At 48.2% G+C, this 25,937-nt stretch overlaps 1 protein-coding gene across 2 annotated transcripts in view; it reads right to left on the bottom strand.

Annotated features, from left to right (window-relative positions):
* Positions 1–323: 323 nt before the first annotated feature.
* LOC310659411 (myogenesis-regulating glycosidase-like) overlaps positions 324–25,937 on the bottom strand; it is a 30,298-nt gene continuing 4,684 nt past the window's right edge. Inside the window, exons 1-2 of one of the 2 annotated variants that reach the window (XM_083402870.1) lie at positions 7,582–7,730; positions 324–3,869 (exon numbers count right to left, since the gene is read on the bottom strand). In XM_083402870.1, the coding sequence (XP_083258996.1) occupies positions 1,635–3,671 (2,037 nt within the window). In that variant the 5' untranslated portion in view covers positions 3,672–3,869; positions 7,582–7,730 and the 3' untranslated portion in view covers positions 324–1,634. Of the gene's footprint in view, positions 3,870–7,581; positions 7,731–25,937 lie in introns of those variants that run through there. The other variant, XM_083402869.1, reaches the window with a different exon arrangement.

The raw sequence follows: 25,937 nt of genomic DNA on the forward strand, positions 1-25,937 counted from the left end.
AGCTGAGGCTCCAAGACTTTGGCCGCCTCATGAGAAGAGAAGACTCCCTGGAAAAGACCCTGATGTCGGGAAAGATGGAGGGCACAAGGAGAAGGGGACGACAGAGGACGAGATGGTGGGACAGTGTTCTCAAGGCTACCAGCACATCGTAATACGGCCTGTCAATTGCCCCCCCTTATTGGCAGTCACCATGATGCAATGGGGAGCTGAGTAGGAGCTTTTGGAGTGTAGATCTCCCACCCATTAAAAATTCCTTACTGCAGTTGACTATAAGTATAAGGATTCCCCTTCTCAAATCCTAATGAAAACAATGACACACCAGGTTGCATTAGCTTCAGTTAGCCTTCCAGAAGGAGAAACCACGAACCTTCCCATTTGGCGCAGCATCATTTGGGAGCAGGACGAACCATTTTTATTCCGGGTCCTATTAGTAAGTTAACAGTAGAGCTTTGATGCCCCTGTTCTCACCCTCCCCAGCTGCCTCTTTGAACACACAAGAGTCCCGTGGGCTGCCAACAAGAGCTTGCCGTCTTGTCTGGAACAGTCTGGTGATGCTCTTCTTCCTGGGAACCGTTGATGAGTTGAAAGTCAATCCTTTATTGGCAACACAGCTGCAAAGGCACCTTTGAAAATAACCCCAGAGCAGCAGCAACAACAGCAGCAAGGAAGGGCTTTTAAGTCCCGATCCACACCTCTAAAACACACCTGTTCACTGTGGGAGCAAGCATGCCATCCATATATCGGAGATTACCATCCTTTTTGCTAGCCAAGGATTGCCTTGGCAAGAAGGTGGCTGGCATCAGCAAGGGGAAAGCTGAGATGCCAGTCCTGTTCAAAAGCCCCAGAGCTGAGTAACCAGCCCAGCCTGGTAACTAAAGGCCTACACAACATGATAAGCCAGCCTCATCTAACACCAGACGAGGAATATATATATATGTGTGTGTGTGTGGGTATCTGTGCCTGTAATAAACCGAAGTTATACTCTTTAGGAAAACCTCCCCAGTTATTTCGAATAATAGCTTACTGCACTGTAAAATGTAAGGCTAGTTGTGCTATAGCAACCCTGAACACCTCCCTACCTGGGGAAAGAACCTTTTCCCTAGAAGGGCAGGGATCCCTTGCTCATAGCGCAAGGTTTCCCCTTGGCTCATATTTGGAAAAGCTATAGGCAGGGACCAGCTTCCCACAGCTTAAAAAAGGATCCAGTCTGGACGGTCTGGCTAACAGCCTGCGACGTGCACCCAATCCGAGGCACCAGAGACACTACAGATGGGTTTGTAAATAATCGCAGCTGGCATCGCAAAGGCCCCCAAGACCCACATCGAAAAATGGAACAAATTTGCTTGGGAGGGAGATCCTGTGCAGTTATGGGCCTTGCGAGGGGGGACCGGAAAGGCCGTTTCCTCGAATGTGCAAATCCCACGCCATTGTGATCCAGCATTTTTCTAGATCACAAGAACGAAGCTAGATCTTTACAGCATATGCAAGGGACAAATATATAGCCATTTCCAGTCCCCACCCCCTTCTGCCTCCTTAACGGATTAGAATTATTCGTTGTTAATATTCCTAGAATAAGGCCTGGTTGACTTTCACTAAGTTTCAAAGCTGGTGGTGGCGGCAGTAGCTGAAGACGGTTAGGACACCCACACAAAATAAGCTACTTCATCCAAATCGACGGGATAATCCGTCACCAAGGTGGGTGTCTTTTCAAAGAGCTCCCCTTTGTAGCTGCGCCATTTGCCAGCTGGGATGTAAATGTCTCGCTCTTGCTTGCCCATCTCCAAGACGGGAGCCACCATCAGGGTGTCCCCAATCAGGAACTGGGAATCGATCTTGTGGGCAGCCTCGTCGTGGGGAGAAATCCACCAGATGGGCCGGATGATGGGGTCCCCGGTGTCGGTGATCTCCCCGGCCAGCTCCAACAAGAGGGGAGCAACCAAAGACTCGTGGAGCCTGGTGAACTTCAGGGCAATGTCTATGACCTCTCTGTCGTAAAGCCACGGTGGGATGGAGAACTGCATGGAAGGCATGAAGGCTGACAGCTCAAGCCATCGGATGTAGAGCTCTTGGTCTGGGATTTCCACCGCCCCATCCGTCTTGTTGGGGAAGAAGTTTCCACCAATCATGTCGGCCGATATGAAAGGGTATCCCAGCATGCTGATGGTCAAGACGGTCGGTATCAAGGACTTCAGCCCAAGCTCATAACCCCAGACAGAATCCCTGTCAATGATGCGGAAGAAGCAGGAGATGTTCTGAGACTGGTAGCCAACCCTGACTTCCGCTAGCTCGTAAAATGGGATGGCCATTTCCGTGTAGCGCCTGGACCAAATGCTGGGGTCCGACAGGGGGCGGAAGGTGCTGAACTGTTTGGGAAGATAGCTGGTCTCTCCAGCATCAAACTTGAAGGAAGAGATGCCGTACTTACTGCGGAGTTGCCTCAGGTGGCTCTGGAACCAATCCCTGGCCGCAGGGTTGGTGAAATCCAATATGGCGCCAATTCCATTCCACCATTCAACCATAGCAGGAAGCCTCCCTGTCGGCTCCTTGATGAAAAGCTGTCTCTCTATTCCTACCCCAAAGTTGGAGGAATTGTAGTTTATGAACGGGTGCGTCCAGAGAGTGACCTGAAACCCGTCTTCTTTGAGTTTCTTGAACGTCTCCGTCACGTTCGGGAACTTGACCGGGTCGAAGTCGAAGTCCCCGTACGCTTGCGTGTAGGTGTCGTCTATCTCGATGTGGCTCCAGTTGAACTTGTACTTTTTGATCTTCTCAGCAAAGCGCAGCAGCTTGTCCTGGTCGATGTCGTTTTTGTACAAGGCCCAGGTTGACCAGATCGGGTACTTGAAGGCATTTTCTGATGGGATCTTTGAAGGCTTGTAGAAATATTTCCTCACCATGTACTTGTGGATGGAGGTCACGTCGGAGCCGATACAGACACGGTAGCTCAGCTCTGGGAATGGCGGCTGCCCCAGCGGAGGCTTGTAGGGGGAATCTTTGTACCTGGCCTGGAAGACGAGGGACCTTTCGGAGGCGTTGAACCCGAGGTGGAAGGGCACGGAGTCGTTGATCTTGATGGCGGCTGCTTTGGAGGACAGCCAGTACCTCTCTAGGATGCCCCCAAAGCTGTTCCTGAAAGAGTACACGTCGCTGGTCACGAACGGCATGGGCTCCTGGTACCCGGGCAGCTTAATGGGCCAGTGCTGCACGCTCATCTCGCAGCCCCCATACCAGTGGGCGTCCCCCCAGAACATCTTGTGCTCCACCACGGTGTCCGCCACAAACTCCTCCCACCGGACCCGGTAGCACATCACCGTGTCTTTTGGGGTGACGATCTTAATGAAGAAGTTGAGCTTCCCTTTGTCAGTCCTAGTGCAGGTTAGATTCGCACCCTCCCTGGAGCAAGACTCCAAGTCAAGGATACCCGACTGGAAGGCCAGCCTGAAGACAATCTCCCCATCCTGGTTTTTGATGGTGAAGCCATCCTGATGGAGGTCCATCTGCTCCGTCTTCAGCCTCTCCGCCTTCCGAAGGGACGACACGTAGTAGCACCAGGCCACCACGGCTGCGATGAGCAGGATGAGGCCAAGCACAATGGCCACTATCATGGGTTTCAGCTCCTTGACTGGTTTCTGCTTCACAGGGGTGAAGTTCTCCGGCAGAAATGAGTACATGGCCGTGTCTAATCTGGAGGAGCTCTTTCCAAAACAGAGATTGCGTCACCTTATCTGCAAATATCTATCTTGTAGCAAAGAGCTCTCTGCCCTCCACTCCTTATGAATGGGTCTATCTCATTGAAATAAGGGCATTTGTCTTCGTTAGAATACACACCATTTTCTTTCCGGTCCAATTCAATGTCAGAATGCAATTATCTGGAAGGCAAGAAGGGAAAAAAGAGGGAGAATGAGGAAAGGAGGCCAGGAAAACGATGGAGCGAAAACAGGGGCCCCCAACCTTTGAGGACACATTTCAGAATCAAAGAATGAAATACAAATATCACTGAATTAAAACATGTTCAGAATTGCCTCCCGCTCCCCACAACAGGCAAATCACATATATATAAAAAAACAGAAAAACAGGCAATTCCCAAAACAACCCACCTCAAAAGTAAAAACAAAACCCCCCCCCTCAATTTACAACTGAATAAAAACTAAAAACTGGGAGGGGCCAGGAGCCTTGGTAGGTGCCAAGATCATGGTGCCCACGAGTGCCATGTTGGGGACCCCAGGCTTAAAAGGTTTATATGTCCTTTAGTGTATCCACTGGAGAACTATTAAGCTGGCTGGTTGTCTAACCACTGGTTTTTATGAATGCAAGGCCTCATAACCCAGTGGCTGCTTTTGCCAGCTGAAAACAGCTGGTGGTGCTTGGCGTGGGGGGGACACAACAGCAAGGGAACCAATGGCACAGATTTGCTTCCATGTGGCTGGAATGCTATAATCCGCCCCCCCCCCAGAACAACCCCCCCGTGGTGGCAACTGTCCTGCTGCCTTTATGCCTGAATTTGGCACAACACATTGCCTTTTACGTAGCTCCTGCAAATCCTAATATGCCCTCCCCACCATATTTGCATTAGAGGACAAATACAGAATTGGGAAGTCTCCTGTTTGCCTGTATGAATGAGAACTGCTCCCTTGACTTTAGGAGACAGATTTGTTCCCGTCTCCAATAACAGGGATCCCATAGTCCCTGGCCTTTAAATCCATTACAGGCAGTTCTGCACAAGGTTGCTTAAATGCTCACACGCACAGCATTTAAATGGGGACCCTCCAGGAACGCCCCCCCTTTACTGTGCATTGCTGGTGGTTTTTGCTCAGGATGGTGTGTGGGTGGTTACACACAAACCCACTTTCAATACTGTTTGCTACAGGGATACAGTCAGTAGGTGGGAATTAGAGGGCGTCAGACTTTGGCTAAGCTCTAGGAAGAAGCTTGCCAATGGCAGCAAAGGAGCAGAGCTTTCTTAGGGAAGGAGGGCAGAGATATAGAAGCAGGGGTCGGATTGCACTGAGTGGGGGCTTGAACCTGGTGACCTCAGAGGTCCCTCCCTGCTCAGTGAAGTAAAAGGAGGTGGCCTTGAGACATCTGCTGCAACGAAGGCAGCTGCTGTGTTGTTTGTTCGCTCAGAGCCAAACCGCTGTCCTCAGCACCTCCACGAAGCCATGCTAATTAATATCCTACCAAGGGTGACGCTAAATAGGGATCACAAACCTGCAAAATCAGGTTTCACCTTTCGCTGGAAGAGGAACGCGTAACCCCGAGGGAGGTTTCAGGTTGCGGCTGGCACGGGGAGCGCCTATCCCACTCCCTATGTTGTCATCTTATCCAAATGCCGCTGGTCAGAGAAGCAAGTTATTTTTTGCTAATAGACCCTGGGGCCTCTCTAGGGAATATTCCGAAGGGGCAGCCATCCTCCTGCCTGACTCCCCACACTCGCTGCTGCTGCTTGGAACAGTAAAGGTAAAGGGACCCCTGACCATTAGGTCCAGTCGTGGCCGACTCTGGGGTTGCGGCGTTCATCTCGCTTTATTGGCCGAGGGAGCTGGTGTACAGCTTCCGGGTCATGTGGCCAGCATGACTAAGCCGCTTCTGGCGAACCAGAGCAGTGCACAGAAACACCGTTTACCTTCCTGCCAGAGCGGTACCTATTTATCTACTTGCACTTTGATGTGCTTTTGAACTGCTAGGTTGGCAGGAGCAGGGACCGAGCAATGGGAGCATACCTCGTTGTGGGGATTCGAACCGCTGACCTTCTGATCGGCAAGTCCTAGGCTCTGTGGTTTAACGCTTGGAACAGTATCAGCTGCCAAAAGATGGGCCTGCTAATCCCAGTTTCTGAGATGGCATATCCAGCCACAGCACATGGCTGTTTTTCCCTCGCTTTGGCCAAATGCAGATGGCACGGGTCTAGGAAAGGGTCTGCAATTCTGGCTCCAACACAACATTTCTAGGCTGCAGGTGACTCATGAAGCAGGTCACTTGACTGGATACCTGAGTCAAAATGTAAACCCCATCTACACTAAACATTTAAAGCAGTATCATCATCATAATCATCATCATTTTATTATTTATACCCCAGCCACTTTGGGTGGCTCCCAATAGAACACTAAAAACAGAATAAAACTTCAAACATTAAAACTTCCCTAAACAGGGCTGCCTTCAGATGTCTTCTAAAAGTCAGATAGTTGTTTATTTCCTTGACATCTGACGGGAGGGCGTTCCACAGGGAGGGCACCACTACTGAGAAGGCCCTCTGCCTGGTTCCCTGTAACCTCACTTCTCGCAGGGAGGGAACCGCCAGAAGGCCCTCGGAGCTGGACCCCACTGTCCGGGCAGAATGATGGGGGTGGAGACGCTCCTTCAGGTATACTGGGCCGAGGCCATTTAGAGCTTTCAGGGTCACCACCAACACTTTGAATTGTGCTCGGAAATGTACTGGGAGCCAATGTAGGTCTTTCAGGACCGGTGTTATGTGGTCTCGGCGGCTGCTCCCAGTCACCAGTCTAGCTGCCGCATTCTGGATTAGTTGTAGTTTCCGAATCACCTTCAAAGGTAGCCCCACGTAGAGCGTATTGCAGTAGTCCAAGCGGGAGATAACTAGAGCATGCACAACTTTGAACACTTGTGGCTTCCCCAAAGAACCCAGGGAACTGTGGTTTGTTAAGCAGGCTGAGATTTGTTTGGAGACCCCCATTCCCTGAACAGAGGTACAATTCCCCCAGAGGGATGGATTAGCTGTCTGTTCCTCTCCCCAGGGAATTCTGGGAACTGTCCAGGAAAGTCACTAGTTAGCTGAAGCAGGGAGAGCAATCATAAATTTGGGTGGTGGAAAAATGCAGGCTGGACCCGAAGATGATTTGCTGAATGGCAGCCATACAGAAAAGTGCAGAAAAGTCGCTCACCCAGCAGCACGGACTAAATAAATCTTTTCATCCCTTTAACTCCTAGCTTTTCAGTTGTTTTCAATAATGGGATTATGGCGGCATTAGAAGAGATTAGCCACAGCAAGCGACAGATTTAACCAAAGGAAGCGTTCAGCTGCCAAGTCCCCGCACTAAGGGCAGAAAGAGGCAGGAGGTCACTTTGCGACCCATTAAGGGCACTACCCAATTAAAGGCTTCAATTAATTATGTGAGAGTTTTCTCTCGGTTAAATATGCATAAATTGGCATAGGGCTATCTGGAGAAGCACTGGGCTGCATCCAGAGAACATGATGCTTCCGTAGTGGGATTTACTATTCTTACAAGTTGGGACGCGGGTGGCGCGGTGGGTTAAACCACAGAGCCTAGGACTTGCCGATCAGAAGGTCGGTGGTTCGAATCCCCATGATGGGGTGAGCTCCCGTTGCTCGGTCTCTGCTCCTGCCAACCTAGCAGTTCGAAAGCACGTCAAAGTACAAGTAGATAAACGGCGGGGAGGTAAACGGCGTTTCCATGCGCTGCTCTGGTTTGCCAGAAGCGGCTTAGTCATGCTGGCCACATGACCCAGAAGCTGTACACCGGCTCCCTCGGCCAATCAAGCGAGATGAGAGCCACAACCCCAGAGCCGGTCATGACTGGACCTAACAGTCAGGGGTCCCTTTACCTTTACACATTGCTCCAGCACAGGGTGTGAGTCTGGAAAGGCACCTTTGCATTCCCCAAAACCACCCTGATGCTGCAGCTGGCCAGTGGTCCATTGAGTCCTCATCCTGTACTCACAGTGGCCATCCAGACGCTGAAAGCAGATCCTACGAGCAGGATCTGGGCCCATCAGCACTCTCCCCTCCTGAGGTCTCCAGCAACTGGAATTCAGAAGCACACATCCCAAAACAGAGTTGCAACCCTTATTTGAAAGACTGACAGGCTCAGCAGAGTATCATTCCAAATCAAGATTCCAGGGTACACGAGGCAGGTGAGAGTTTCATGATCGAACGGAAGCTATAGAGATGTTCTGACGGTTGACACATCCCCTCCTACGAAGCTTTTAAAGACAGGACAGAGTGAACTCATTTGTGGGTCTTTCTCAGCCTTTGGGTTTGCTCACTCCATCTGGGTGGGCTCATTTAATCCCTGTGGGACATCCAGCCTCATATAACCAGCATGCTTAAATCTAATAAATGCATGAAGAGTAGAGGAAGCTGCCCTGCCAGGCTTAGCCAGGTCACTCCTCCTCACCTTGGGAGGAAGGGGTAATCATCATCATCATCATCATCATCATCTATTTCTTATACCCTGTCAATCTGCCTTGGTTGCCCCAGCCTTTGTTCTTCCCATTCCACCATGTGGACCCCCTACATCTTTGTGTTTCTATACAAATAATTTTGAAACATTTACCACTTTTGGAACCTAAGTTTCACCGCCTGTGTTTTTCTTGCTGCTGTATGAGAAAGCGCATGCATTTGATCTTTGAAGGATTTGTAAGTAAACCATTTTTAACGTACCAAATGTGCAGTTTCTGCCTATGCTAAGGGGAACGGGGAACTTTGGAAGCCGCTTCGAAGGGGCTATTTTAAAGGTCTGGCAGAAAATATTTTCCCGCTTTTAGTTTACTGCATATTTTGTGAGTTTAAGTATCTGCTGGGGCTCTCTCACCAAAGAGTACTACTATTACTACTACTAATAATAATATAATTTATTATTTATACCCCACCCATCTGGCTGGGTCTCCCCAGCCACTCTGGGCGGCTTCCAACAAAGTATTAAAATACAGTGGTCTGTTAAACATTAAAAGCTTCCCTAAACAGGGCTGCCTTCAGATGTCTTCTAAAACTCTGGGAGTTGTTGTTCTCTTTGACATCTGGTGGGAGGGCATTCCACAGGGCGTGTGCCACCACCGAGAAGGCCCTATGCCCGGTTCCCTGCAACTTGGCTTCTCGCAGCGAGGGAACCACCAGAAGGCCCTTGGTGCTGGACCTCAGTGTCCGGGCAGAACGATGGGGGTGGAGACGCTACTTCAGGTATACTGGACCAAGGCTGGACTTGCCCCAAACCTGGATCTAGGCATCCAGGGAATTCTCCTTTTCTATAAAGTATTTTTCTTTTCACCAAATTACAATAAAATACCAACAATCCTATCTACAAAGCTTGACAAGGAGTCCCTTGGCAATGAGACTGTGTCCAGCTCCAATGACCCTCCTCCTCTTCAGCCTCACCTTCTGGCTGGTCCACGTCCTTTCCCTCCCCCCAATGAGGCCAACAGGCTTCCTTCCTCCTCTCTGACACCTAGAGACAGAAGGGAAGGCCTTCTTCCCCCCATCCCTGCTGGCTCCTCCATCTGTTCCTTCTGCTTCCTCCTCTAGAGTCTGGGGATGCCAACTCACGCCAGTTTCTGCAGGAGCCAAAAGGCCCACGTCACATGCTGCCTTTGACAGTGGAGGCAGAACAGAGGCATCGTGGTTAGTGGCCACTGATAGACTTATCCTTTCCCATCCATCGTATACTGTCTGGTGTGTGTGGTTTGGGAGCTGCACGGTCAGGGAAAAAACAATGCTGTCCAGGGTTGTAAAGACTGCGGAGAGAATAACTGGGTGCACTCTTCCCACCTTGGATCAAATCTACGCTTCCAGGTGCCATAAGAAAGCTGCAGAGATAGCGCAGGATAATGCACACCCCGGAAAATGATCTCTTTCAGCTTCTGCCTTCTGGAAGAAGGTACAGGGTTATAAAGAGTAGGACTAGCCGCCTGAGAAACAGTTTCTATCCAAATGCGATTTTGGTTTTAAACGCAGTGTAAGGTAGCGGGTGGCGCTGTGGGTTAAACCACAGAGCCTAGGACTTGCCGAACAGAAGGTCGGCGGTTCGAATCCCCGCGACGGGGTGAGCTCCTGTTGCTCAGTCCCTGCTCCTGCCAACCTAGCAGTTCAAAAGCACATCAAAGTGCAAGTAGATGAATAGGCACTGCTCCGGCGGGAAGGTAAATGGCATTTCCATGCGCTGCTCTGGTTTGCCACAAGCGGCTTAGTCCTGCTGGCCACATGACCTGGAAGCTGTACACTGGCTCCCTCGGCCAATAAAGAGAGTTGAGCACCGCAACCCCAGAGTCGGCCACGACTGGACCTAATGGTCAGGGGTCCCTTTACCTTTACGGTAGTCTCTATGGGAGTATATTGTATTTAATTATGGGGTATCAGAGTTTTTAGGGGGCTAACCAGGCTGGGATAGCTGGGATAACAGGCTTGTTAGTTTTTGAATGTCTGATGTAGATTTTTTCAATTTCGTTGTTCTGTATAGGACAATGACAATAAAGATTATCGTATCATATCGCTTACTGGCCCATCAGCTGAACAACACAGAATTGCAGAGTTGGAAAAGACCCCCGAAGGTCATTTATTCCAAACCCTGCAAAACATTGGATACGACCCAATTTTTCCCCCAAAGCCAGCTGCCTGGTTATTAGGGAGCACCACTTTAAATGGAGAAAAGATTCCGCGGCTAATTAAAACCAGGGATGAAGAACCTTTAGATGTTGTTGGCCTCCCTGTTCAGATCAGTCCCAGCCAGCATGACCAATGGTCAGAGAGGATGAGACTTGGTAGTCCAACGAGATCAGGGAGAGCCACAGATTCACACCCTCCCCCCCCCCGATTAAATGGATGGATCATCTAATATAGCATCTTCTTATTCATCGTCCTCATCCCCCTTCCACTCTTGTGCATCATTTCTCTTCTTCAGGAATGATAGATGCTTGAAAACAAATATGACAGCGGTGGGTTATTAATATATTTACGCCTCCACCGACAAAGTCTCTCACAGGCAGCTTCTTTTCAAGTCCATAAAAAAAATGCACATCCCCCCCCCCTTCTTTTCTATGGCAGTGGATCCTGGGAGAAAAACAAGATTACTAAAAATATCATTTCCCTCCCGTTGCAGCCAAGCTTTTCCTGTTTCATCTAGAAATCGAAGTCACGTTAAGCAAAAGAGGAAGGCTGATTTTCTAGGGGGTGACACCAAAGCGTCAGTGCTGGGTCCTTGCAACCAGGGCAGGGAAGTCAAAACGTTTGGTTTTCATCCCATTGCAAGCTGTTCAAAAGGAGACGAGCTATGGAAGGTCTGAGCAGATGTAGGACAGGATTGAAGGTTAGAGAAAGGACACCAAACTTACCGTATTTTTCGCTCTATAGGATGCACCCGACCATAGGACACAACTTGTTTTAGAGGGGGAGAACAAGAAACGCCCCCCCTCTGCTCAGCGCCCCTTCAGCAAAGCGGCAGGGGAAATGGAGCCCCTTCCATTTCTCCTCCCGCTTCACTGAAGGGGCGCTGCGCAGCTCTCGGCTTCAGAAAAGGAACCCAAAGCCTTCGGAGCGCAGCGTGAGGTCCCGCTGCGCTCCGAAGGCTTCAGGCGGCTATCCCTGAAGCCTGGAGAGCAAGAGGGGTTGGTGCGCACCGACCCCTCTCGCTCTCCAGGCTTCAGCGAAAGCAACGCGAAGCCTCCGGAGCGAGGAGGGAGCGCTCCCTCTGCGCTTCGGAGGCTTTGCATTGCTATCGCTGAAGCCAAGGAGCCTGCATTCGCTTCATAGAATGCACACACATTTCCCCTTAATTTTTGGAGGGGGAAAAGTGCGTCCTATAGAGCGAAAAATACAGTAAATCCATCCCACTCTGCTCAAACTTATGAAAGCCAAAGTATAGGGTCTCCCCAGCAAGGAAGACCAGGCTCCATCGCCAGGCTGGACTATTCCTGTGGACTTTTCAGAACTTGGTGTCTCTCTGGATTTGCCAAATATTGTTTTTAGTTTCTGGCCTCATTTAATACGGGTGCTTTACAGCGCCTGCTTGCTTCTTCTGAATTTCTTGGGTGTATTTTTGTTTTTACCAAAAGGCAGAAATGTATTGCAATAATTATTATCCATGCGGGACGCGGGTGGCGCTGTGGGTAAAACCTCAGCGCCTAGGACTTGCCGATCGCATGGTCGGCGGTTCGAATCCCCACGGCGGGGTGCGCTCCCGTTGCTCGGTCCCAGCGCCTGCCAACCTAGCAGTTCGAAAGCACCCCCGGGTGCAAGTAGATAAATAGGGACCGCTTAACAGCGGGAAGGTAAACGGCGTTCCGTGTGCTGCGCTGGCTCGCCAGTTGCAGCTTGTCACGCTGGCCACGTGACCCGGAAGTGTCTGCGGACAGCGCTGGCTCCCGGCCTATAGAGTGAGATGAGCGCACAACCCTAGAGTCTGGCAAGACTGGCCCGTACGGGCAGGGGTACCTTTACCTTTAATTATTATCCATAAGCAACAGCAATGATGATGCTGGCAAGAGAATCGTCAGGCTGCAAGAATAGGGTTCCTAGCAAATTGATGGCCGGGGTAAGACTTCAAATATCAGAAGCGCTTCCCCATGAATGAGGGAATAAGCTTGTTTTCTGCCACCCCAGAGGACAGGACCCAAACCAATAGATTCAAATTACGAGAACGGAGATTCTGACTAAACATTAGGAAGAACACTCTGATGCTAAGAGCTGTTCAGCAGTGGAATGGACTCCCTTGGAAAGTGATGGACTCTCCTTCCTTGGAGGTTTTTAAATAGAGCGATTCCTTTGTGTCCCTTCCAACTCTACAGTTCTGTGATTTAATGAAGATTTGAATCCAGGACTTCTTCCCTGACATTCAAGCTACCACATTACTTTAACCCCACCCCCCAGAGAAATGAGCTGTTATTCTGACCTCTGGACTCAGTTAGATTGCTAATGAAAAAGCAATTTATATGTGTTGTATATGCGATATAACATTGTGCCACCAGATGGTGCTGTGGCGTCCTGTTTTTCTCTAACTGTTTTCCCTATTTAAATTTACCACGCATTTCTCTGAAAATCTTTTTTTGATATGTCTAGACCCAGCCTCTGGCTTGCTCTTCTCTCTCCACATTCTGCTCTGTTCGCATTGCTCAGAAATTAACTCCTCAAGTACTGTATGTTTGCAACAGTACATCAAGTCAGACAAGGAAGGCTGCAAAGGAGGCGGAAAGAGGATATTCCAGCGTTTGGAGAATTTGTTTCGGGTGCAGACAGGTTTCTGGTCTGCCTCATCCTAGTCCTCCGGCCTCCAGCTACAAAGTTCCTCCCGCTGCCTCTGCCCTGTGCCAGCAACACAACCGCCTCTGCCAGAAGCTCATGTGTTTCGTAACAAGAGCAACAAAGAATCTTGTGATTAGGAGAGCGAGCTGGAAGAATCCAAGAGGGGCTTCCAACAGACGGTAGCACGAGAAGCTTGCTGAGTTGGGCTGCAGGCTAGAATGCACTTAGGAGCAACTGAGTTTCCCGTATCCAAGAGTGAGAGACACAGTTTGACATGAGCTCTTGCCAGGGCTTTCCATACTAGTTTGCGACAATAAATGAGCTGTCATCAGAATCAGGCAGCTGCACACAGACTGCTTTCCCTTGGCTGCATGAGATTCAGAAAATCCTCAATTCCATTTGCTGTCCATCTTCCCCAGTGATAATGCTGATCTTATAATTTATTTGTTTGCCGCCTTATAATTGATTTGCTCAACTAACCGTTGAGGACTAACTTGCCCTTTCCTCTTCATAATACCTGGTTCGAAGAAGGTCCTATTTATTGCAATATCCGAAAAACCCATTATTTACGAGTTTCCAAGTGCAAAGACAAACCTATGTAGCTACACGGGGGTCGTTCCAGACATACCATATATCAAAAGACACGGTTGTCAGGTTCTTGCAAAGTATGGTTTTGCCTGGATTTGGCCGTATTCCAGGACTTATTATCGACTGCTCCATTGTGCTTCTGTGCAATCCCAGTCTTACTATTCGTGGCATTGTTTTCAACCCCTCTGCTCTCCATCATTTTCGTAAGTTGCGGCACAAATGATGTCAAACAGTCAAGCCCCTGTTCGTTTCTACATCTCTCAAACATTTGTATTCTTCTATATGTAATACATTTTATATCTATATCTATACAGTGGTACCTCGGGTTAAGAACTTTATTCGTTCTGGAGGTCTGTTCTTAACCTGAAACTGTTCTTAACCTGAAGCACCACTATAGATAATGGGGCCTCCCACTGCCACCGGAGCACAATTTCTGTTCTCATCCTGAAGCAAAGTTCTTAATCCGAGGTAATATTTCTGGGTTAGCGGAGTCTGTAACCTGAAGCGTTTGCAACCTGAAGTGTATGTAACCTGAGGTTCCTTTCCAGAACTGAAATTATACAGTCATACCTCGGGTTACAGATGCTTCGGGTTGTGTGATTTTGGGTTGTGCACCATGCCGAACCTGGAAGTACTGGAAGAGTTACTTCTGGGTTTCCGCGCATGCGCAGAAGCGCTAAACCGCACTTTGCGCATGCACAGAAGTTCCGCAGGGCTTGCAAGACAGAGCTGTTCCACCAAGCCTTTGGCTAGGGCACAGCCTGACTCCCTCCTTTGGCAATCTTCACAGAACTCTAGCCCAATGGTTGCCATTAATTTGATTTGAATTAATTTTATAATGAAATGATTTTAGAATTTTGTATTATTTTATTGTTGTTAGCCACCCTGAGACCGGCTTTGGCTGGGGAGGGCGGGATATAAATAAAATAATAATAATAATAATATTGCAGTTTTAATAACAAAGCATTTATTTTCTATTGCACAGCAATTGTTGCCTGCTCAAATCCGGTTATCCGGGAAGGGGCCTTTGACTGGCTCTCCTTCTTGGTAGCTAATTATGTGCTGTTTGGGCAAGCCGAGGCCCCATCCTGACCCCACTTGCATGTGCAGAGAGAGAGAGAGAGAGAGAGATCATCGCTCCTGCCTCCCAGCACGTTGATTTCAGTTAAAACAGCTGCAGGCAAATTTCTGCACCACGCTTGCCAGTTGGCCGATGTTTCCTTTGTGAGTGTGAAAGAAACAAAGCTCTGAAGGGAAGGCAACGGACAGGACAGGCTTTGCAAGCAAAATCAGCCTAAGACAGAGACTGGTGCCCCAATGGAGTCTGGCATCTGCTGGCTTTGAAACTGCCAAGGATTTTACTGTACAGAAGCCATTTCAGACTCTAGAAACGGGGAACATGCAGGGTGCCTGAGAAGGGGCTGGCTATAAACAGCAGCAAGAATACTTATCGCGAAGTATTGGAAGACACAAGATCTACCCACCCAGGAAGAATGGCAGATGAGACTGATGGACTATATGGAAATGGCGGAAATGACTGGCAGAATCCGAGACCAGGGAGAGGAGTAGGTGGAAGAAGACTGGAAAAAGTTTACAGATTATCTACAGAAATACTGCAAAATTAATGAATGTTAAAAGATTGTTGGAATGAAGTTATATGGCTTTAGTAGAAATGTTATAAGGATTTAAGTATAAATAGATTAATAGAATTTTAAAGGTAAAATAAGGTTAGAATGTGTTAAGATAATTATAGGACAGATAACAGAGGAAGATGGAAAGGAATTGCTGAAACAATTGACAGAAGTGGAATACAAAAAGGGAGGTGTGAGGAGGTCGGTGAAATAAGTGAATGAAAGACAAGATATTGAAATTGTTTGAGTGTTTTAAATTGTATTTGTTTGGTTTTGTTAGTTTAATGTGTTCAGTGTTATGTAGTGTCTTTATATTGTATTGTATTGTTCTTTTTTTGTTTTTGTTTGGTTTTGTAGTGTTTAAATTGTTCAAAAAACAATAAACATTATTTTTTTAAAAAAGAGAAGGGGCTGGCTATGAAAATGAAGCCTTTGGCAAGAAACATGCTTGCCCCAAACTGGAAATTCCAAGAAATTCCTCCTATTGCGGAACGCTAGACGAAAATGATGAGTTATGCAGAACTAGCCAAACTGACGGGAAGAATTCGGGATCAGGATGATCAGAGGTTTCAAGAAAGCTGGAGTAAATTTATGGTGTGTATAAAGGATGATTGTAAAACTCTAAAAACACTGGCAGGATTGAAATAGCTCTTACAATGTACGACAGTTATAAGGTTAAAAAGTAGAATACACGATATAAGAAAATAAGAGATACCCGCTGAAGGAATGGAGGGAAGTCGCCAGCTCGGCAGAGCTAAAAGTATTTATGTGATTTAATGTATTGTATTGTAAAAGTATGTATAAGGAAAAATAAAATAAAATTATTTATAAATAAATAAAACGAGGTGAATGGCTGCAACCACAGATCAAACACTTGTCAATATTCTGCATGGTGGCCAGTCTATACAGCAATTCTAAACACTATTTTTTGCCGCTCTATGGAAACCCTGGCTCCATCTTTTGCAAACCCAGAATAGGAAGATGCCTTATATCACGTCCGACTGTTTGTCCATCTGCCCCAGGTAATTTTATCCTTTGACTGGGAGTGACTTTCCAGGGTTTTTCTCATTAGCAAACAGTGACAATCTAGAGTAATCTGTCTGTCTGTTTGTTTGTCTCTAGATTCAGGTAGGTAGCCGTGTTGGTCCGACGCAGTCGAAATAAAAATAAAATAAAAATAAAAAATTGTCCAGTAGCACCTTATAGACCAACTAAGTTTGTCTGTCTGTCTGTCTGTCTGTCTGTCTGTCTGTCTGTCTGTCATCTCTGCCTTTGGCAGAGGGTAACAGCCAGGGCTGGGTGATATCTGGTTTTTTCAACACTGTGATATAGCACCAGCTAAACATCACAATATCCTGATAATCACAATGTCTGAAATAAGGATGGAGCTATGCAGAGGCACTGGCTGGCTTCATGGTTTTGCTCACATTGTGATTTTTATATAGCACACATACACGATTTGTGATATATTGCCAGGTCAAAAGATACGAAACCGATATCATGATATGGACTTAAAACCAGTTTTGGACGATATATCAATATATATCATTCTGCCCAGACGCTGAAGTCCAGCACTGAGGGCCTTCTGGCGGTTCCCTCATTGCGAGAAGCAAAGATACAAGGAACCAGGCAGAGGGCCTTCTAGGTGGTGGCGCCCGCCCTGTGGAACTCCCTCCCACCAGATGTCAAAGAGATAAACAACTACCTGACATTCAGAAGACATCTGAAGGCAGCCCTGTTCAGGGAAGCTTTTAATGTGTGACATTTTAATGTATTTTTGGTCTTTTTTAGAAGCCGTGCAGAGTGGCTGGGGAAACCCAGCCAGATGGGCGAGGTACAAATAAATTATTATTATTATTATTATTATTATTATTATTATTATTATTATTATATCACCCAGCCTTAGTAATGGCCTGGTGGCTGCCTCGGCCATGTTCCCATATCTGGCTCACTTTGCCTAACAGGATAGCTGGCCCTGCAGAACAGCTTGAAACTGGCGCACGGATCGTGAAACTGGATCATGAAAAACTGTACCTGCATGAGTCAAGTTAATCTCCCTGCAGAGGCCCAGCAGCCCCCAGTAAAGCTCTACAGGAGATGAGGGGAAATGGGCAGAGGAGACACATGTCTGTGTTATCCCCGAAGACTGCCAATGCATTTGCTGTGCACAGACCGAATTTGTCTCCGCCGGTGCCCTTCCTTGCCCTTTTTGCTGCCGCCTTTGTCCAACATGCCCTGCAAAAAATAAACATTATCAGAGCCTCGGCGGGCTATTTTTCACCTGGCTTCTTTTCTGCTTTGTTTGGCGCGTTTGCTGGGTGTTCCGGCAGGTGCGGAAGAGAGAGACAGATAGACAAAGAGCCTGGAAACGAATTCATTGCGGCTTGACCTTTCCTAGGCGAGATGAGGCTCCTTCATCAGATTGCAAAGAGAGTCACCGGTAGCCACATCAGATTTAGCGCTGATTACCCAACGCCAGGGACAGGCATTCAGCACAGCAGATCCATCAGGCATGGCAACGCAAACCAATTTGGGCTATTATCTCCCCCTCAGATCCAGTTTCTTGCAAGTCCTTACTTCACCTCCAGCTGCAGCCCCCCCAGATGTTGCGTAAAATAGCAAGACGGTACAGAACACAAATGGGACGCGGGTGGCGCTGTGGGTTAAACCACAGAGCCTAGGGCTTGCCCATCAGAAGGTCGGCAGTTTGAATCACCCGCGTCCATTTACCTTCCAATTAAACCTCAAGTGAGACAGGCAAGGCAGGTTAAGGTCTATGCAGGTGGAAGCATCTCTAGGTGTCCTGATCCGGCCGTGAAGTTCTGAGCGCGACACTGCAAATGTTTAATGAGAGATGTTTGCAGCGGGGCAGGGAGAGTCAGGGCTTTGCACAGAAGTGAGGATTTGACTCAGGTGGAGGGGCCTGCCCTGATGAGCACCTGTCCACCTCATGGGAAAGCTCTAGGCCAGGAGTGGAGAACATTTGGCCTGATAGCTATTGCTGAATTACGACTCCCATCATTCCCATGCTGGTTTGGGCTGATGGGATTTGGAGTCCAGCAACATCTGGACTGTGTATGTCACAGGTTTCCCATCCTACTCTAAGCCCCAAGATCTGTGGGTCCTTGGCAGAGGGTGGGAAGGAAAACCCCGGAACCGGTTACTTCTGGGTTTTGGTGGCTGCGCATGTGCAGAAGTGCGCAGGGTTGCGAATGTGCATCCTGCACAGATCACATCTGCAACCTGAGTGTCCACTGTACATTATAACATGAAATAATAATGCAAAAAGACTGGTGTATAAATTTTACGGAACGCAATAAAAGAAATAATTGCCTTGGCTCTACGCCTGCCTCTCTCAGCACCACCCTGCCCCTCTAAGGCTTCTGGGTGTAACTTGGCTCGCAACTGCAGTCTGCTGCCTCTGCGTCTTTGAAACCACGTTTAAAAATACGCCTGGCTAACATTCCACTTGTGGGATCCAGATCCAGAGCCTCTCATTTTCCCAGGCAGCTGCCAAGGGTGTGTGTGTGTGTGTGTGTGTGTGTGTTGAACTGCCACGAGTTGGCAGGATCCCAAACAGGCCTGCAGCAGATAAACCTCGGTAGATCAGGTGTCAGGTGGCTTTAAACAAAGGCCAGCTGCACCTGACTGATGGCAAAGGCCTTTCTCACTCACAGATCCCCATGCTGGCCGCTCTCAGCACCAAGGAAACCAATGGCTGAGCACCAACATGAATCATGCGCTCGGGGTCAGGCAGCGATCTGCATCCTTTATCCCACCTGCGGGATTTGCATTCTGCAGCCTTTTAAAACATCTGGGCAAGAAGTGACCCTCCATGTGTCCCTATTTTCCCGGGACAGTCCTGTATTTACAGAAGCTGTCCCCCAGTTTCTGGTGTGATACAAGAATGCCCCGCTTTTCCTTAGGATCAGGGCCGTAGATACAGGGTGGTAAGATGGGCCCCCGCCAGGGGGCAGGCGAGGGGTGTGTGTGCAAAATCGGCTAAAAATGTGTCCAGAAATATGTCTATAAATAAAAATATTGATTATTGGCTCATAAGAAAAGGTTTTTAATTGAGGGTGAATTGAATGGAGGAGAGGCAGAAAGAAGTGGCTAGGCGGCGCAATCTGGACAGTTCTGCCAGGGGCACAAGATCACCTAGCTATGGTTCTGCTTAAAGGTAAAGGGACCCCTGACCATTAGGTCCAGGCGTGACCGACTTTGGGGTTGCGGTGCTCATCTCGCTTTACTGGCCAAGGGAGCCGGCGTACAGCTTCCGGGTCATGTGGCCAGCAGGACTAAGCCGCTTCTGGCGAACCAGAGCAGCGCACGGAAATGCCATTTACCTTCCCGCTGGAGTGGTACCTATTTATCTACTTGCACTTTGACGTGCTTTCGAACTTCTAGGTTGGCAGGAGCAGGGACCGAGCAACGGGAGCTCACCCCGTCACAGGGATTCGAACCGTGATGTCCCTATTTTCCTTGGAGAAATGATGGAGGGTATGGAGTTATGCGACTCCCGAGCCAAGAAGATACGTAACTATACAACCTTTAGAATGCATCTGAAGGCAGCCCCGTTGAGGGAAATCCTTTAATGTTTATGTTTTATTAAGTTTTTATATGTGTCAGAAACCGCCCAGAATGGCTGGGGCAACCTAGTGAGATGGGTGGGGTATAATAATAATAATAATAATAATAATAATAATAATAATAATAGAATAAGACCCCTATTTTCATCAGAGAAATGTTGGAGGGTATGCTGTGTAGGCCCTGGGGAAAGGAATGAAGGAAGTTGCCTTGTACAGTCATACCTTGGGTTACAGATGCTTCAGGTTGTGTTTTTTCCTGGTTACGGACCGCCGAAACCCAGAAGTACTAGAATGGGTTACTTCTGGGTTTCGGTGGTCACGCATGTGCAGAAGCGCTAAATCGCGCTTTGCGCATGCACAGAAGCGCCTAATCGCAACCTGCGCCTGCACAGATGCAACGCTGCAGGTTGCGAACGTGCATCCCACCTGGGTCACGTTCGCAAGCCGAGCGTCCACTGTAGTGAGTCAGACAACTGAGCCATCTCGCTCAGGGTTGTCGGCGCTGACTGACATCAGAGCTCCAGGGTTTCGAGCAGGGAAGTGACCAAGATGACCAAGGGTCTGGAAACCAGGCCTGATGAGGAGCGGTTGAAGGAACTGGGTATATTAGCCTGGCAAAGGGGAGACTGAAAGGAGATATGAGAACCATCTTCAAATATCTGAAGGGCTTTCCCATGGAAGTTGGAGCCGGCTTGTTTTCTGCTGCTCTGAAGGGAAGGATCCAAACCCATGGATTCAAATGACAAGAAATGAGATTCTGACTAAGCAGTAAGAGCTGTTTGACAGTGGAACGGTCTCCCTTGGGAGGTGGTGAACTCTCCTTCCTTGGAGGTTTTTAAGCAGAGGCTGGATGGCCATCTGTCAGGGATGCTTAGCTGAGATTCCTGCATTGGGGTTGGACTAGATGAGACTCGAGGTTCTTCCAACTACAGTAGTACCTCGGGTTAAGTACTTAATTTGTTCTGGAGGTCCATTCTTAACCTGAAACTGTTCTTAACCTGAAGCACCACTTTAGCTAATGGGGCCTCCTGCTGCCGCCGCGCCGCCAGAGCACGATTTCTGTTCTCATGTTGAAGCAAAGTTCTTAACCTGAGGTAATATTTCTGGGTTAGCGGAGTCTGTAACCACAAGCGTATGTAACCTGAAGTGTCTGTAACCCAAGGTACCACTGTATATAAATCTACAATTCTGTGAATAATAATAATAATAATAATAAATTTTTATTTATACCCTGTCCTTCCTGGTTCAGAAAACCGGACTCAGGGCGGCTAACAACAAATTTAAAACATTTAATTGATGCAACAAAAAAACAGCATAAAATACAGTATAAAATGTGAATAACAGTAAATTCAGAATTCAAAAATCAATTTAGGGGGGAAATCCGTCCAATAAACATTAGATGATCCCCAGGGCTAGCTGGCTAAATTAGTCCTATTTGGGCCAGCGAGGAGACCAGGGGAGAATTAGCTGTAGGATCCCAGAGAGGGAAATTTTCATAAAAAGGGGAGAGGGAGGGAAGGAAGGAAGGGGAATAAAAGATCAGGCTAAGTTCAAATGGAAAGCCAGGTGGAATAGCTCTGTCTTACAGGCCCTGCAGAAGGAAGTTAAGTCCTGCAGGGCCCTGGTCTCATGGGACAGAGCATTCCACCAGGTCGGAGCCATCACTGAGAAGGCCCTGGCCCTGGTGGAGGATAGTCTGACTTCCTTAGGGCCCGGAACCTCTAAACTATGATTATTCATGGACCTTAAGGTCCTCTGCGGGGCAGACCAGAATGAAGGCAGGCAGGGAGGCACGACAAATTGAGGCTGGTGTGGTGGCCAGATCATCTTCTGGGTTCAGAACATGTTACACTCAAATATGTGTAACCAGAAGGTCAAATTATTCATTACCTTAAGGATGTGCTTTAAAAATACATGCTTACCAAATAAACCCCTCTCTTTCTGCTCCCCCCCCTTCCCCAAAAAGATGCAGAGCTTCTGTAAGGAACAATAAATTGGGCCTGAATTATTATTTAGTTGTGATTATTGTGACTGTATGACCATTTGGGTCCCGTCCAGATTGACAGCTAGCTCTACGATTTATGATTTGGGCAAACAACATAGCCAGGCGGTGTGTTCACTCCACAGCAAATGCTGTTATAGGACAAAGCAGATTAGCAGGTCTCATTTGCACACTGTAAGAGGGAGAAGTAATCAGCACTGAGAGAGAGAAGCAACAGCAGCAGCCAATATTCTGCGTTCCTAGCAGCAAGGTGACCGTTCAAAGATTTGAGGTGACCTTTCCTCCCATCGCCGAAGACAGAAACGCTTCCCATTTTGCAAGCTTGCTAATAAATAATAATAATAATAATAATAATAAATAATTTTATTTATACCCTACCCTCCCTGGCCAGAGCTCGGCTCAGGGCGGCTAACACCAATAAAATCACACTAAAAACATAATACGGGGAGGAAACCAATTTAATTACAGGTTAAAATGCAATTTAAAATGCAGCCTCATTTAAAAAGTAGCCCATAGATCAAAACCATAAGGGGAGGGAAACATAAGGGTCAGACTGAGTCCAAAGCAAAGGCCAGGCGGAACAGCTCTGTCTTGCAGGCCCTGCGGAAAGATGTCAAGTCCCGCAGGGCCCTAGTCTCTTGTGACAGAGCGTTCCACCAAGTCGGGGACAGTACTGAAAAGGCCCTGGCCCTGGTTGAGACCAATCTAACCACCTTGTGACTTGGGACCTCTAAAATGTTGTCATTTGTGGACCTTAAGGTCCTCTGCGGGGCGTACCAGGAGAGGCAGTCCCCTAGGTAGGTAGAAGAGTGACTAGTGGGGTGCCACAGGGTTCTGTCTTGGGCCCGGTCTTATTCAACATCTTTATCAACGACTTGGATGATGGACTCAAGGGCATCCTGATCAAATTTGCAGATGACACCAAACTGGGAGGGGGGGCTAACACCCCAGAGGACAGGATCACACTTCAAAACAACCTTGACAGATTAGAGAACTGGGCCAAAACAAACAAGATGAATTGTAAGAGGGAGAAATGTAAAGTATTGCACTTCGGCAAAAAAAATGAGAGGCACAAATACAAGATGGGTGACACCTGGCTTGAGAGCAGTACATGTGAAAAGGATCTAGGAGTCTTGGTTGACCACAAACTTGACATGAGCCAACAGTGTGACACGGCAGCTAAAAAAGCCAATGCAATTCTGGGCTGCATCAATAGGAGTATAGCATCTAGGATCAAGGGAAGTAATAGTGCCACTGTATTCTGCTCTGGTCAGACCTCACCTGGAGTACTGTGTCCAGTTCTGGGCACCACAGTTCAAGAAGGACACTAACAAACTGGAACGTGTCCAGCGGAGGGCAACCAAAATGGTCAAAGGCCTGGAAACGATGCCTTATGAGGAACGGCTAAGGGAGCTGGGCATGTTTAGCCTGGAGAAGAGGAGGTTAAGGGGTGATATGATAGCCATGTTCAAATATATAAAAGGATGTCACATAGAGGAGGGAGAAAGGTTGTTTTCTGTTGCTCCAGAGAAGCGGACACGGAGCAATGGATCCAAACTACAAGAAAGAAGATTCCACCTAAACATTAGGAAGAACTTCCTGACAGTAAGAGCTGTTTGACAGTTGCATTTGCTGCCAAGGAGTGTGGTGGAGTCTCCTTCTTTGGAGGTCTTTAAGCAGAGGCTTGACAACCATATGTCAGGAGTGCTCTGATGGTGTTTCCTGCTTGGCAGGGGGTTGGACTCGATGGCCCTTGTGGTCTCTTCCAACTCTATGATTCTATGATTCTATGATTCTAGGTACATGGGTCCTAGGCTGCATTGGGCTTTAAAGGTCAAAACCAGCACCTTAAACCTGATCCTGTTAACACTTTCTGTGCCCATCTTGACAGAGTTGGGAGACCTGGACAACCCGTGACTCATCAAGCTGCTGGAGCAGTGAGGTGCAGCGGTTAGAGTGTTGGACAAGGACCCGGGAGTCCAGGGTTCGAATCCTCACTTAGCCCTGAAACTCACTGGGTGACCTTGGGCCAGTCTGACCTACCTCACAAGGTTGTTGTGGGGATTAAATGAGGAGGGAGAAAACCAGTTACATCACTTGGAGCTCCTTGGAGAAAAAGGATGGATATAAATGCAATAAATAAATACAATTAATAGTAACATAACCCTGTCCACAGGTGTCATGCCAGATTTCTCCAGTGTTGCAGCCCAAAGCGTGTAGCAAAAATTAAACAAGAGGAAGCTCTTTGGTGCCCTTGGGGGGCTCACCTATTTCAGTGGTGAGGCTGTATTTAATTTACTAGGTCTGAAGACTTGTTCTAAGCACATAGCTAGCATGTCCCGCCCTGAAGGCTTCAGACATCAGCTGCCCCAAAATGATATACAGTGGTACCTCGGTTTACAAACTCAATCCGTTCCGGAAAGCCACTTCCGCCTTAAGGAGGAGGTGGGGTTGTGGGCTTCACATGGCGGGTGGAGGCCAGCCCCATGCAATTGGGGGGATTCCCAGCCGTGTCACCCCCTGGCTGGCCAATCGGCTGGGTCGGGGGCGTGGCCTGCCCTATAAAGGCAGGATATGGTGGGGATCCCCCTCTTTCCCCACCTGCCAGCTGTTCCTGTTTCCCACCCTCCCACCCTATAAGGTTTTCGTTCCCTCACCTTGCTATGGACCTTGGTTGGGGGGCCTGGTAGGAATTTTTCCACTTGGCAAATTGGCACCAGCCACTTGGTTTTAGCCTACCTCATAGCAAATCGTCACAACTTCCTTGGTATTGGCGGTTAGGCATTGGTATTGCTCTGTAGGTGGAAGAGGGGAGGAAGAGCCATCACCTGCCCCACATATTGAGGGGTAGTCCGAGAAAAGATTCCGGGGGCATGGCCCTGTCCAAAGCCTGGGGAGGTGAGGGCCTGAGGCACGCCCCCTAGGGGTTCCTAGTTGATGTGCATCAGCAGGACTCCCCCCACTGGTGGTTAACCCTTCCCGGACCTCAAGTGGACGGGCTGGAGTCGGATATAGTCAGTTAGGACCAATGCCTAAGCCAATACCGCTCATCACCAATAAAGTTGTGGCCTTTTTTAGCCCATTAACCTTAATAATTGTGTCATGGTCATTATTTCCACCTGGGGGGGTCGGGAACTCGCCACACAAGTCTGTTCTTTAACCAAAGCGTTCTTAAACCAAGGTGTGCTTTCCCATAGCAGCGGAGGACTCAATTTACACTCAATAGGAAGGGGAACATGTTCTGCTTCCAAGGCAAAGTTCACAAACCAAAACACCTGCTACCCGGTTTGCAGTGTTCTTAATCCACGTTGTTCATGAACTAAGCTGTTCTTAAGCCAAGATACCATAGTATATGATTCTTTAACTGTGTAAGTCCCGCATTACAAGGGGGTTGACCCTTTGGGTCCCTTCCATCTCCACAATTCTATGATTCAATCAACAATTTGATTCTATCAACAATGTGATACTTTGCTCCCTGCATGTCTTAAAAGAAAATCCTCTGCCTTAAATCACAACTGCTTAGCTTGATTGAAGAGGCAGCGGGAAACAGCTGTGCCTCATGGGTCTCCTGCTGAGGAAAAGTGTTTTCAAACCAAGGGGCTAGTCCTCATGGTTGCTGTCAAATCGCTCGGAAATGCAAAGCTGATTCCTAGGACAGCTCAGAGCCCAGAGCAGGTGTCAAACGGTTGAGGAGTCTTAGCAGCCCTGCATAGCTTCATTAACGTCCTGCAAAATCTCCATCTCCATTTGCAGTGATGGGCCTTGGACCCACACTTCCCTGATGATCCAGGTCTAATTCCTAATTGACACTGATTTGACCCTAACCTCTTTGGTAGAGGGCACCACTGGAGCCAGAACAGGAGCTGTGAGGCTTCCGTTCCTGATCCAGAAAGAGAGTCAAGTCTCGCCTATTCCTGTTTGGATCAAATGAGGTGAATGCATTCTGCACATCAGCTTTCCCCAAGATGGTGCCCTGCAGAGGCACAAAATCTCTGGAGGGCACCAGCTTGGGGAAGGCTGATGTACACAAACCTTTGCTCACTTTGTTCCTTGAATTACAGACTTGGGAGGTGGAGGGGAAAGAGAGAACGGCAGATGGGGAAATTAGAGGGCTTCTTCTAAGCAACACAGCCCGCCTCTTA

Source organism: Podarcis tiliguerta (assembly GCF_965153285.1).
Source record: "Podarcis tiliguerta genome assembly, chromosome: 11".
In the NCBI taxonomy this organism is placed as follows: Eukaryota; Metazoa; Chordata; class Lepidosauria; order Squamata; family Lacertidae; genus Podarcis; species Podarcis tiliguerta.